The sequence below is a fragment of the Hyperoodon ampullatus genome (assembly GCF_949752795.1).
Source record: "Hyperoodon ampullatus genome assembly, chromosome: 4".
NCBI classification, from domain to species: domain Eukaryota; kingdom Metazoa; phylum Chordata; class Mammalia; order Artiodactyla; family Ziphiidae; genus Hyperoodon; species Hyperoodon ampullatus.
Genome location: NC_136917.1, coordinates 80807835 through 80822280, shown reverse-complemented (window position 1 = coordinate 80822280; position 14446 = coordinate 80807835). Strand labels below are relative to the sequence as shown.

Genomic DNA, 14446 nt, shown 5'->3' with positions numbered 1-14446 from the left:
TTATGGGGAGGGCAGTGAGGAAGATGAGGGGAAAACATTACAGCTCCTTCCTGAAGATAATTATAAGCCATAATCCCTCAATATACATATATTTTTGCTTCCTCTGGTTTGAAATAAAAATAGATTTTTCCCCAAAATGTATTTCAGGGCCCTCTTAGCATCTCAGATGGAACCAACCTTTGCCAGGAATGTTTTCCCTTGTTTTGATGAGCCAGCTCTGAAGGCAACTTTTAATATTACAGTTATCCATCATCCAAGTTACGTGGCCCTTTCCAACATGCCAAAGCTAGGTAAGTAATGTTACCTATCGTTGTATATGTATACAGGTACATATATGTATATGTGTATATATATATACATAATATATAATTATATATATACATATACATATGTATATATAATGTTATATATTATATAATTATATAGTATGTTTAATTACATATTTATATATTTTTATATGAATTATATATGTGTATATATATTTAACTCTGTAATAGGTTTTATATCAGTAGATTTTCTAGTCAATGTGTTGAGAGTGTGTTATGATTGTAGTATATTATAACCAGGGAGGGCAGTCACATGGGATATGCATCAGCACCCACATCTTGGTGATGGTAAATCCTGATTCTTTTTGTATTAGGAACTGAGGACACTACACTGTTCTCATACATTGGCAACCTGTCTGCCCATTAATTTGGGCTTCAACTATTGATCATTAGTGATAACAAGCTAGTGAACTTGGTCTGAATCTGGTACATAGATGTGGGTTTTGTTTTGTTTTGCTTTTTGGTTTTGTTTTTGGCTCACAGTAGTTTTTTCTTTTGATTGAATTGGCATCCAATTTCTCTCTCTTTTTTTTTTGGTATGCGGACCTCTCACTGTTGTGGCCTCTCCCGTTGCGGAGCACAGGCTCCGGACACGCAGACTCAGCAGCCATGGCTCAGGGGCCCAGCCACTCCACGGCATGTGGGATCTTCCTGGACCGGGGCATGAACCCGTGTCCCTGGCATCGGCAGGCGGACTCTCAACCACTGCGCCACCAGGGAAGCCCCCAATTGCTTTTAATTCAGAGATTCCTCATAAAAATTAAAATTCTTACTTTTATTTTGAAACTCAGAACATCTAACAACACTGGCCCTGCACTTCCAATGTGCCAGTGATAGTTGCCGCTGAGAAGGGGCTACCTCCTTCAGGCCAAGCCCATGCCCCCGCCTGCCGTGGTCCCCACCACTCCCTGTTAGTGTACACCAGCCCGTTCACATCAAGTACCTGGCCCTCACAGGTGTTTGAGTTTGTGATTTCAGGTTTAAAACCCGCAGTGTGACTCCACTGAAGACCTGCCCGAAACCTGAGAATGGCAGAATTGTACCTTGTTGACCTACTATGGGCCTGGGAAACTCTAGATTAAGTGCTGAGAGAGATGGGCTGGACTAGGAAACAGTCGTGGATGGGAAAGAGAGGAGGTAGCTCATGGGCCTAGTTTACAGTGCCCATAGATTTGCCCTCCATCCAGACCATGTCATTCAAGGTGCTAATTCAGGACCGAGATACTGTCCTTAGGCCTTCCTAATATGGTTTTGATAGCTTGGGGGTAGACAAGTCCAAACTGCTGCACTCTGGGGAGGAGTTGGGAAGAACCAGCTGAGTGACAGTCGACTTGACAAATTATTTCAAAGGTAGATAATTGTGCTTATTATTGCTTATTTACAGTGATTTGGACTAAAATCAATTTCTCTAGGTCAGTCTGAGAAAGAAGACGTGAATGGAAGCAAGTGGACTGTTACTACCTTTCACACCACACCCCACATGCCCACTTATCTAGCCGCCTTTGCCATCTGTGACTACGAGCATGTCAGCAGGACTGAAAGGGGCAAGGAGGTGAGTGACGGAGACCCTCCAGGTCAGGGGACATTTGTACCAGCCGCGGACTGCTCAGGCACTCCTGCATCAGGGGCTACGCCTACAGACCCCACTGTCCCCTCCTGGTTCTCCCTCCGATCTCCCCCAAGCCCTGTTACCACTCTCAGCGCGGAGTTGCAGAATGGGATGCAACGGCTCCCACCGCGGTTCTGCGGACAGGTTTCTATGGAAAGGCTGCTCATTAAGCCCACTCGAGACAGGTTCTGAGCTCCCCCACTTCCCGGGCTTTCGCTGCCTTTCAGAGTACAGGTGAGAACAGGGAAAGCGGGCACACTAGCATCTGGAAGCTCAGGTTTATCTGTTGTTGACTTCGCCTACATGCTACTGCAGCCTTGAAGCCAGGGTGCTGCCCAAAATGTCTAGCAGCCACTATGACACAGACACCAAACAACCCAAACTGACACCAGCTGGGACAGCTGCTCTGGCTGAAATGCTGCAGGCAGGTTAAGCATCATCCCTATCAAGGAGCAGGTCCGCTGGGTTCCTCACCTCCGGGGCATGAACACTTCCCTAGAGTCGTGTAAATAGGTGCTCTGTCCTGAAACATCCAGTTTTTCACCCAATTATACTCTCTTTACATAATAATCCTTTAGAGAAATATCAAGGTTATTGTAGCAGTACTTTATAGACTGGTTCACTCCCCACGCTAGAGTGTGGAGGTAAGTAGGGCCAGTGCCTTAGGCCCAGTTCTTCCTAGTCAGATGGACTTCACCGGGCTGAGGAGAGTCAGGCCCTACAGCAGGCGGAGGCTCTCTCCTGGGCCCATGAACTTCCAGGTTTGTGCCATTGCCTTGTGGAGGCAAGGAAGCTGTGGATGAGCCAAGTCTGTCACCAGGGGGAGAATGCTTCAAAGCCCCTCCTCCTAAGGATGAATTCATAATACCGTGTTAGATGCAAACAACAGCTCGTTTTCCTCAGCTGTTGGATCCAGCCTGATTTCCCTTATTGAATAATCATGGGTAGATGCTTCGTATTCACAGATATAACATGAGCCAAGTCAGATGTTCATGGCATATATTGATAAATCTACTCAGGCGTGATGTGGAAGCCCATGGTTTGTACCTAGCATGAAGGAGTGGGCCTGGAGCTCACGAGTGACCCAAGGTGACTGTCAGCATCCTCATCTCCAGTGGCTTGTTGCTCTCAATGCTGCTGCCCAGTGAATAATTCTTATAAAGGATCATACCTGTTTCTTCATGAAAGATCACCCTGGAAAGAAAGCCAGCTGCCACAGAAAGCAAAGAGGAAATGGAACATGCCTAAGAAAGTCATGGTCTTAGCCAGAAACTTGAAATTTGGGATGAGTTTATCAGTGGAATGTTGCATTTGGCTCTGGCTCAGCTCTGGGAAGCGAAGGAGTCCACCATATACTCTACAGGGAACCAGATTGTACTCTTGGAATAGCATCCAGACTCTACAAAGATGACTCATTAAGTAAGAGATAAAAATTCAGTGAAGTTGAAAATGCGGTTCATGCGTGGCATGAGGATAAACATAAGACACGCATAACTAAGGTTGGAAATAACATATTTTGAGTAGAATTTATCACACTTGGGCATGTGTAAAGATATTCCGCTCTTAGATGTTGAGGTCTGCTGTGTCTAAGGAGGGCCACAAGGACACGCTGGTGGGCTAGGTGTGACTTTGAAGGAACCTTATGGCTGCGTTCCCGAAACGTTCTGCACCTGGTGTGATCCCAGCTGCCCTGCCTCTCCCCCCACAGCTCGGAATCATCATTTGCCTCCCTTTTGGCTTAAAGAGTGGTTGTTCACAGGAGGAGCTTTGTAACCTGGAAATTTACATGCAAACATTAGTTGTTAACTGCCTTTTGTCCCCCCAAGACTACAGTTCATTTGCACACATTATCCTGAACGTGGGGAAAGGCGACTGTTACTTCCACTCAGTAGCGTGCGCTCTGGTTTAGATGTCTTCCTGGCCTTGCCGTAGAGGTGAGAGCTTGAGAAGGGGCAGGTACGGGTAGCGTTAGGGGCAGGGCGGGGTCCTGGGCCCCTCTTTCCCAGGATAATGGGGCCTGGCGGGGAGGAGGCTGCAAGGAAGGAGGGGCTCCAGGCAGGAGGCTTCCAAAACAGGTGGTTGCATTTTGTGAAAGGGGAGCGTTCCTGAAACCCTCAGGTAATTCAAAAGTCACTTGATTCAAGACAAATTCTCCAGCGGAAGTACAAGCCAAGCCAGATGAACGTGGTCGTGGAGGGCAGCAATCTGCAGATATTGTTGTGTTGCTTTTCGTTTTCTTTGCATTTTCTTTAATGTTTTGCAGAGAGCTCTTTCTCAAATTAACTGTATTCACATCAGTATAATTATCTAATTCCCTCCTCGCTAACTTTCATTCTAGGGTTATAAGTTTCATACGTGTTTTTTAGCTAACACTAACAACTCCATTTAACTCCATTTAAAAGTGCTCAGGTGGCATTGGGGATACCGTGACTTCATATTAAAATACCAACGAATGTTAAAACAACATCACATTAGTCACCAAAGTCACACAAACAAGTTCAAATGCCCAAACGACAGCACGGTTGTGTTAAAATAACAAAACACGGCAGGGATTTCTTTTCAGGTACTAACGAGGAAGTGTCATAAACAGAGAATATAATTCACTTGCTTCAACAACTATAAAGTCATAAGACTTTTGATGCACTTTTTCAAATTAAGGAAATTAACCTTATTTCAAATTTGGAAAATAAGATGGGACTATTAATGTTTTCTTTAACAAACCATTTTAAATTTGCATGATTCAAATTTGCTTAATATGTTCTATACTGTTTAACTCCTATTAACTGCCCAATTCTGGTTTGAATCGTTGGAAATATGTCCTGAAAAGGGAAGCAAGGATCCAAGGGACCTTTTACTCCAGCATAGAATCGACATTTTCTGTGGGGGTAGATACCATTCCCAGGATTATTTTTGAACTACAAAATTTTACATATTATTGCAAAAGAGTGAAATAACACACTTTCTGAGGAACCACTGTTCTCAACTTAGTGAATAGCCTTCTGGGCTTTTCTCATTGTGTGGACACATTCAAACGTTTTATTATGCAGCTTCCTCTGAAAAGGTAAGCCTTTGGCTCCAGAGCATCAGGGAACTGGAGCAAGCAGGCTGCCATTTTCCAAAAATCACTGCTGCTTTTCCTAATCACTGCTTAATTGTTTCTGTTTAGATACGCATCTGGGCCCGGAAAGAAGCCATCGCAGCTGGAAATGCAGACTTTGCTTTGAACATCACAGGTCCCATCTTCTCTTTTCTGGAGGATTTATTTAATATTAGTTACCCTCTTCCAAAAACAGGTGAGGCACCTCCCCTTACAATGCATTTGATTTCCTATAATGGGGGCCCTGGGTTGAGATCAAAAGGTACCTAGACGGGCCTCCAAGGACCCATTGGCACTTTGCTATTTTTGCCGTTTCAGAGTTAGCCCCGCTGGCTTCCCATCATTATGTCTTACACCTTCCTAAACACACAGGGGCCTGTCTGTTCTTTCTCTGCATCGTTCCATGTGACCAGTAAGTTCTCGGAGAGCTCCCTGGCTTTAGATCCCTCCTAGGTACTCACTGGCAACTTACATCCTCCAGACCATGTCTTCTCTCTTGCATTCTCTCCTTTCCTCTCAAAACGTGAGTGTGCAATGCAGTGTTCTGCATCCTTTTAGCCGCTTCTGTGAGTTACTCCAGTTCCCTTTAGTAAGGTTTTGTTGGTTTTTCAAGAAATATTCTTTAGCTGTGAGTCATTGGATTAGGACCTGGGGGTCCCATCTGTGAATTTTTGTCGTATGAAATTGGGATCATGTGTGAACATAATATGATCCTCGAAGGAATATGTAAACATTTTATTTCTCATAGATCTGTACAGAATGTCCTTAAAATTATGTGAGCCACTCAGCTCAGAAAGTTGTTCCATGTTTTTTCTATCAAAATTAAGGGTATCATGTAAGTGTGTTTTGTTCCTCTGACAGGTTAGTTAGTTGAAGTCTTGGGGAAAAGTATGTTTGGCCTTTACTGGCATATAGTAGAAGGAAAGTGGGGAGTAAATATTGGGGAGCTCAAGCCTCTTGAACACTGGGAAGCCAGGGGCTCTGCAGCTCAAGCCTTCTGGCTGAGGAGGGATGGGGAGTGAAGGAATGGGCACTAGCCTTGGCCCCCTCACGGATCCCAGAGGTGATACCCATCATTTAGAAAGTTGGAGGCAGCAGGAATCTGGGCATAGAGACCAAGTTCTGGCACTTCTGTGGCTGGAAGATCTCAAGATAACCCTTGTCTAGGCAAGCAAATTTCCATTTGCCTTTATTTAGATAAGGAGAAGTCCAGAGTTATTCTTGATATCCTGTTCTGTCAAAGCATTTCCTCCATCCAATTAGTCACCTCCTTATTATCTCCACATCCATCCACTTCTTCCCATCCCCCTCATTCTCCCTAGTTTACATCACCAGCAGCTTGACCACAACATCTCTCACTTAGTTTCACCACCTTCGCTTTTGTCTCCTCCAGTCCATCTTCCACACTGAGGCCAGAGGGATTTTTCCAAAGCAAAATCTGATCATGTTACTGTCCTCTAAAACCTCTCTGTGGCTTCCCATTTGAAGATAAAGTCCGAATTCCACACCCTGTCTTTGTAACAGTGCATCTTTTGCCAACCTCTTGGGGCTTTTAACAGTTTCTCAGAGTAGGAGGGATGCTCTAATACCATCTCTATCCTCTCCTTCACCTTCATCTTCCTCTCCTCTCCTCCAGGCTCTTGCACATGCAGTTTGCACATCCTGCCATACCTTTTACCCAACAGGTTGATTCTTATATTTCTCAACTCAGTGCCCCCTCCACCCGGAAGTTTTCCCTGACTCCACTTCTCATGCTTCCACAGCATCCTGTGTGCCCCTGCATTCAAGCTCTTGACCTACTAGATCTTAATCATCTCCCCCAGTAGGTTGAGGGCAAGTTGTGGGTCAGGATCTGGACTGTCCTTTTTTAAGTACTCTCAGAGCCCATGACAGTGCTTCTCTCAGAGTGGTAAACGGTAAACATTTTTTGTTTTTTTGGTGGAGGAATAAATACATGCAATGAGTTCAGTAATTCCATGTAAATTCTGGCTAGATTACCAACTCTTGGAAGTCAGGGTTATATTGGCACTTTTTTTGTATCTTTCATAACATCTCAGCCAATGTTGCTCTATGAGCACACATGCAAGTGGTGCTTAGTCAAAACTGCATTTTGATAGATGATTAAGATAAGGAGTGTCTCTATTACTGGATCTTTAAGAGAAAGATAAACTAATGTTTCCTAATTACTTTAACTTTTGGTTGAGTCATTTAAAAACAAAAACAAGAACAAACAAACACACAAATAAAGCAAGAAAGCCAAACCTTCCCTATCCGCATTTCCCACATACGCCTTACCCTTTACTCTCAGTGAGTCAGGTGAAAAGCCTTTTTATTGATTTCTTCCATGGTGTTCTTTTAGCTTACCTTCTTGTAGCTTGCTCAGTTGAATTCTAAGCCTCAGAGTCTAAACCATGTGTATATATCTATTACATGGAATAACACTTTTTTCTTTCTTTCTGCTTTTTTTATTTAAGTATAGTTGATTTACAATGTTTCAGGTGTACAGCGAAGTGATTCAGTTAGATACATATCTATTCTTTTTCAGATTCTTTCCCATCATAGGTTATTACGAGATATTGAATAGAGTTCCCTGTGCTCACAGTAGGTCCTTGTTCTATATCTCTTTTGTACATAGCAGTGTGTATCTGTTCACCCCAAACTCCTAATTTACCCCTTTCCCCCTCTCCCCTTTGGTAACCATAAGTTTGTTTTCTGTCTGTGAGTCTATTTCTGTTTTGTAAATAAGTTCATTTGTATCAATATTTTAGATTACACACATATGACAGTTGTCTTTCTCTGTCGGACTTACTTCACTTAGTATGACAATCTCTAGGTCCATCATATTGCTGCAAATGGCATTATTTCATTTTTTTTATGGATGAGTAATATTTCATTATATATATATATATATATATATACACACACACACACACATTCATCTGTTGATGGACATTTAGGTTGTATCCATGTCTTGACTATTGTGAATAGTGCTGCTATGAACATTGGGGTGCATGTATCTTTTCAAATTAGAGTTTTTGTATTTAGGGCAACATTTTTTTTTCTGGTGTAGCTATCATTTTAATTCACTCTGTTTAAAGTCAGAAGTGGACTGAAATATAAAAATATTACAGAGATGATAGAGTTGGCTGTTTGGGTTGTTGTAAGTTTTGAAAGAAAAAGTGGCATCATGATGCTTTTAGAAATAAATATGGGCATTTGAGATTTGCAAACTTTTAAAATGGCCACTTCCCTTTTAAGTTTTTATTTTACTCTTAACTTGTAACTATATCAGGCTAATGATATGTATTGTACATTCCAGCATGGTCTGTATTTTTGTAGTAGTAAAACTCAAGTACAATATAAATCATAAAGCAATGAAATAATGACCATAATCAATTAGAAGCTACTGAGTAAATGAGAATCACCTATTACTTTCCTAGGTGCTCTGTGAATGCAGAAGAAGTAGTTGGCTGAGGCTCTGTTCAAGTAGCTCAGTTAGGGAGATAGCTTCTACACGTTAAAAGCAAAAGCAACAAATTGCTAGGTATGAGATAACGTACTGGCTGAAAAAAAAACTCTTAAAAGAAAAAGGATTGATAACTGGTAATGGGAGTAGCCCAATTATATAAGAACACCTACAAATAAATAAGAAAAATACAATAGAAAAAAACAAGTAAAAGATATACGAATAGATGTTGTACAGAAAAGGAAACAGATGTGAATAATAAACTATGGAGGGATACTTAGCCTCATTAAGCAATCTGAGAAATGAATATCCAAGGCCACAGTGAGGCACCATTTCATACCACTCAGTTGTCAAAGAGTAGGCATTCTGACAAATGCCAATAGAAAGTGACGTTGTTGAAGGGAGTATCAGTTGTTACAACTTTGAAATTTATTTGTTATCTTACAATGTTGATCATTAGAATACCTTAAAACTCAGTAATTCCATTGCTAGAAATACCCCAAGAGGAATTTGAACACATATGTGCCAGAAGACACGTGCAAGAATGTTCATAGCCACACTTTTCATACTAGCCCCAAACTGAAAGCAACCAAAATGGTCACCGATAGGAGAATGGATAGATACAGTGTGGTTCATTCACACGACGGGAAACTATCCAGCAATGAAAATGAAACACTCTTTCTAAAGTTTAAAAACAAAAGAAACCTAAACAATATAATATTTAGGTAATATTATATATAAATTAGCAACAATATGTATATTCCCTTGGTTTTTCTTAAACAATGAAATGATAAACACCAAGTGCAGGATAGTGGTGAATCTCTGGAAGAATAAGCTAAAGGATGAGTTGAGAAGGAGCACAGAGGAAGATGTAAGTCAGCTGTTCCCAAATGTTACCATGCACTGGAATCACTTGGAAGGCTGGTTAAACCACTCCTGACCCCAGAGTTTCTGATTCAGTAGGTCTGGGGTTGGTCCCAGAATTTTTATTTCTGATAAGCTCCCTGGTGGTGCTGATGCTGCCAGTCTGGAAATCAGAATACAAGTTATTAAAAATAATCTAAATTAGGCACAGGCAAGTAATCAAATCTGGCCCAACGCCTATTTTTGTATGGTCCATGAGCTTAGATTGGTTTTTACAATTTTAAATGGTTGAAAAAAACCAAAGGAAGAATAATATTTTGTGATACATGAGAATTTTATATAAAATTCATATTTCAGGGTCCATAGTTTTATTGCACCACAACGTGCTCATTTGCTTACATAGTGTGTGTGGCTACTTTTATACTGGTATGCCTGAGCTAAATGTGTTACAGAAAACATATAGCCCACAAAGCTGAAACTATCTACTAATCTGGCCCTTTATGGAAAAAAAATTGCCAACCCCTGTTCTAAAGGGTAAGTGGTAGAGTTATGGGTTTTGTATTATTATTTTAAAATAATGAATTCATCATTAAAATAAAATAAAACAGGGTCATGTGCAAAGAAACAAGAATTTTGCTTACTCCAGTTGCATACATCTGAAGTAAAGAAAAAAACAATTTTTTTAAAATAGTCATCAGAGTTAGTTAGAAATGGCTTCTTAAAGTTGGTTAGATTGGACCACAAGTATTGGTGGCATTCATAGACTGAGCAGAGGATTTCCTGGGATAGCAAACAGCCCCAGCAGAGAACGACTCAGTGGTTGTAGAGAACAAAAGGGATTGGCTTAAGCGGAGTAGAGCAATCTTTTGTGAGGAAAGTGGGTGGGTTGCTGGGTAGGATGGGTGCAGGTGCAGGAAAGGATAGGTAGAAGAATGGGAGACCTAGGCTGAGGCAACTAAGTATACCCAAAGATAAAAGAGCATTACCTGGTGGAGGCTATGTATCCACTACCTGGATATGCTTTACTACGTACTGTCAACTTCAAGTGTAAAGTCAACTTAAATTACTGAACATAGCACAGCATAAAACATTCATTAGTCAAATGTAGCATGGACTATAGGAATGATATTTCTTACATTAGCAAAATAAAATTTTAAGACTTGTTCTAGTTTTAGAAGTAATAATGATCACACTGTCGAAAATGTGGAAAGATAGAGAAAAGCACAAAAAAGAGAAGCAAAATCTCCTGTTTTGCTACCATGCAGAGATAATCATGGGTAACATTTTGGTGTATATATTTCCAGTGTCTGTCTTTGTCTCAATCTCCACCTTTCTTTGTATTTGCTTCTTTGTTTTTAACAAAAATGATACCATGGAATTGATACTATTCTTGGGCCTTTTTTTTTTTTTAAAGTTAACAGTATATAGCAACGTGATCCAGATAACTATTCTTTTTTATTGTCATTTTAAGACATTGGATGCCTACATATCAGTTTGACAGAATAATTTATTTAATCCTCAGTGGTTGAACATTTGGACTGATTTTACCATTTTGGCGGCAGGTGCTGCTTTTAAAACACTAAAGAAAACATAAGGAAATGTTTACAAATATCCATGCTACTTGCCTTAGTAGAAATTCCAAAAGTGGAAAGGGTAGGAACATTTTTAAAGGTCACGAAGCATTTTGCTGGATTGCTCCAGAAAAATTGTACCAGTTCACACCCTTGCCAAAAGGCTATGTGTCAGTTTTCCTATACTTAATTATTAATTCTAGCCAATACTAATTATTAATCTTCTCATACATTTGAAAGATTAAGTTATATCATTGTTTTAATTTTTGTTTTTGATACAAATGGAGCTGAACATTTTAAATAAGATTTCTGGCTGTTTGAATTATTTCCTTCGTGAGTTGTTCACATTTTTATTTTTTCTTTTTGATTCGTCAGAATTCTTTAAATATTGAAAAAATATTGTCTAGTTGTGATATATGCTGCAAATATTTTTCCCAGTCCATGTTTTGCCTTTCAAATTTGTTTATGGTGTTTTTTTGTGAACTAAAATATTTGATTTTAGGGCTTCCCTGGTGGCGCAGTGGTTGAGAGTCCACCTGCTGATACAAGGGACACGGGTTCGTGCCCGGGTCTGGGAAGATCCCACATGCCGTGGAGCGGCTGGGCCCATGAGCCATGGCCACTGAGCCTGTGCATCCGGAGCCTGTGCTCCGCAACGGGAGAGGCCACAACAGTGAGAGGCCCGTGTACAGCAAAAAAAAAAAAAAAAAAAAAAAAAAAAAAAATTGATTTTAAATAGACTTTATTTTTTAGAGCAGTTTTAGGTTTACAGAAAAATTGTGCCCAAAGTGTAGAGAGTCCTCATATACCTCCTCTCTCTCCCCTTGTCCCCACCCAACCCCAGTTTCTCCTATTGTTAACGTCTTACATTGGTGTGGCTTTTTAAAAAATTACAATTGATGAACCTGTTTTGATACACTTTTATTAACTGAAGTCCATAGTTTACATTAGAGTTCACTCTTTGTGTTGTACAGTTCTGTGAGTTTTGACAAATGTATACAGTAATGACATGTCTCTACCATTACACTATCATACAGATAGTTTCACTGTCATAAAAAATCCCCTGTGCTCTACCTATTCATTCTCCCTGTTTTCCCCAAGTCCCTGATAACTACTGATCTTTTTACTGTCTCTATAGTTTTGCTTTTTTCATACTGTTATATACTAACTGGAATCATACCATGTGTGGCTTTTTCAGACTGGCTCCTTTCACTTAGTGACATGCATTTAAGTTTTCTCCGTGTCCTTTCATAGCTTGATAGCTCACTTCTTTTTATCACTAAATAGTACTCTGTTGTATGGCTGTACTACAGTTTCTTTATCCATTCACCTATTAAAAGACATCTTGATTGCTTCCAAGTTTTGGCAGTTATGAATAAGACTGCTATAAATATTCATGTGCATGTTTCTGACATAAGTTTCTGACTCATTTGGGTAAATACCTTGGATCTCAGTTGCTAGACTGTATAGTCAGCCTATGTTTAGCTTTACAAGAAACTGCCAAATTGTCTTCTGAAGTGGCTGTACCATTTTGCATTCCCACCAGCAATGAATGAGAGTTTTTGTTGTTCCACATCTTCTCCAGCATTTGGTGTTTTGTTTTGAATTGGTGTGTCATGGTATCTCATTGTCATTTTAATTTGCAAATTCCTAATGACATATGTTGTTGAGCATGTTTTCATCTGCTTATTTGCCATTTGTATCTCTTTCGTGAAGTGTCTATTTAGATCTTTTGCTAATTTTGTAAAGTTATTTTCTTATTGTTGAGTTTCAAGAGTTCTTTGTATATTTTGAATGTAGGTCCTTTATCAAAAGTATTTAATTTTCATATAGTCAAAACAGTTTATTTTCTGGCTCTGTCTTTGGTATGTCTTTAAAGCCTTCTTTCCCCTTAAATTATAAATATTTACTTGTATTTTTCTTTCATTAATTTTATGATTTCATTTTGAGATGTTTGTATCTGGAAGTCTCAAATTTTGAGGAAGAGATGATTTCATTTTTCCCTCCATTTAAATCCACTTAGATATAATTGCTTTGCCTACTTTTGACAACCGTGCAATGGAAAACTGGGGACTGTTGATGTTTGATGAGTCATTATTGTTGCTGCAACCAAATGATAAACTAACAGAAAAAAAGACTGTGATCTCCTATATTGTCTCCCACGAGATTGGACATCAGGCATGTGGTAAAATGTTCTTTCTTATTTCACATGAAAATATTCTCCAGCTGCTATACCAAAAGTAGTGACACCCCCAAACCCTGCTGTACACTAAATTTTAAAAATTATTTGAAAAGTGGGTCACTGAAAGAAAACAAGGAAGGATCTGTGTAATCAGATCCTGGGTGGATTTGAACTACTGGTGATAAATCACAGTGATGAGAACTTAAAGAACATTCGCAGGTCATATATTTATATCCAAAGAGTAACTGTGTTCCACAAAGTTCTCTTCAGGAAAAGTAAGCCAAGCCGAGCTATGATTATTTGCTTTCCATTCCATCTTAAAATAGAGATATTCAAAAAAGTCACTGGAAGATATCCACATTTCATTAGCAGATTGTTACAAACTTTTTTTTTTTTTGAGGGAAGTTACAAGTTAAAGGATTATAGTCAATATACTAGTGTCAGTGAGGTGAGCAGTAATTAATCCTCGAGCTGCATCCCCGAAGGTGACGTAAACAGGATTTATTTCATTAGATTTATATGCTTTTATGCTGTGATTTTAGAAGTTTAGTTATTTGATTTGCTGGAGATTCTCACATCTGCATTTTGACCTTTATAAATCAAGTTTGTCAAGAAAGACGTCATCTAAACTATGATATTGTTATCTTTTTGTTATATGGACTCCTAAGAAGTTTTGGAGAAGAGTGATTTACTGGGATTGAATAACACCCTGTTACACAGTCAACACATACTTTCACAAGTTTTGATCAGTCACCCAAAGTGTCATTTTTTATTATAGCCTAAATGACACATTGTTTTGGAATACAGGCTGCTATTAGCACATCACAGCTGTTATACAAGAATTTGGTTAAATACCAGGATGTGGATTTGTTGGTTTTGGAAATTATTGTGTTTTTCTTTCCTGATTCTATTTATCATCTGTTTGACACTTTCTTTCTGTTAAGCTCAAATAGAAAATAATTATAGCTGTACCACTTTGCAGAACATATGAATACTTGAGTGATTTTTACATGGTGCAGATCAAATCATGTCCTGAAAACACAATCATTGCTTACAGCAAGATCCTAATGTAGTCTGTTTAGAGGTATAAGATTCTGTAATTAGTAGGTGCTAAATAAACTTTCAGGACTTCTGCTTTAACTTAACTTTGGGGCAAAGTGGACAATTGAAGAACTGCTACTCTAGCTTACCTTATTTTTTAACATCACAATTTTAAAACAAAAATTGCTTTCAATCATTGGATGTGAAATGATTATTTTAGAAGAAATACATGACTGACATCTCTTCAGGTTAAAACAACAACGTCATTTTGGAGTCCTGTTTTCAAGTTT

At 39.5% G+C, this 14446-nt stretch overlaps 1 protein-coding gene across 1 annotated transcript in view; it reads left to right on the top strand.

The window, feature by feature from the left end:
- LVRN (laeverin) overlaps positions 1–14446 on the top strand; it is a gene marked incomplete at both ends in the record, with an annotated part of 76272 nt that overhangs the window by 25237 nt on the left and 36589 nt on the right. Inside the window, 4 exons of the mRNA XM_079703185.1 lie at positions 148–290; positions 1739–1878; positions 5102–5228; positions 12957–13111. Coding sequence (XP_079559311.1) covers positions 148–290; positions 1739–1878; positions 5102–5228; positions 12957–13111 — 565 coding nt within the window. The remainder of the gene's footprint in view (positions 1–147; positions 291–1738; positions 1879–5101; positions 5229–12956; positions 13112–14446) is intronic.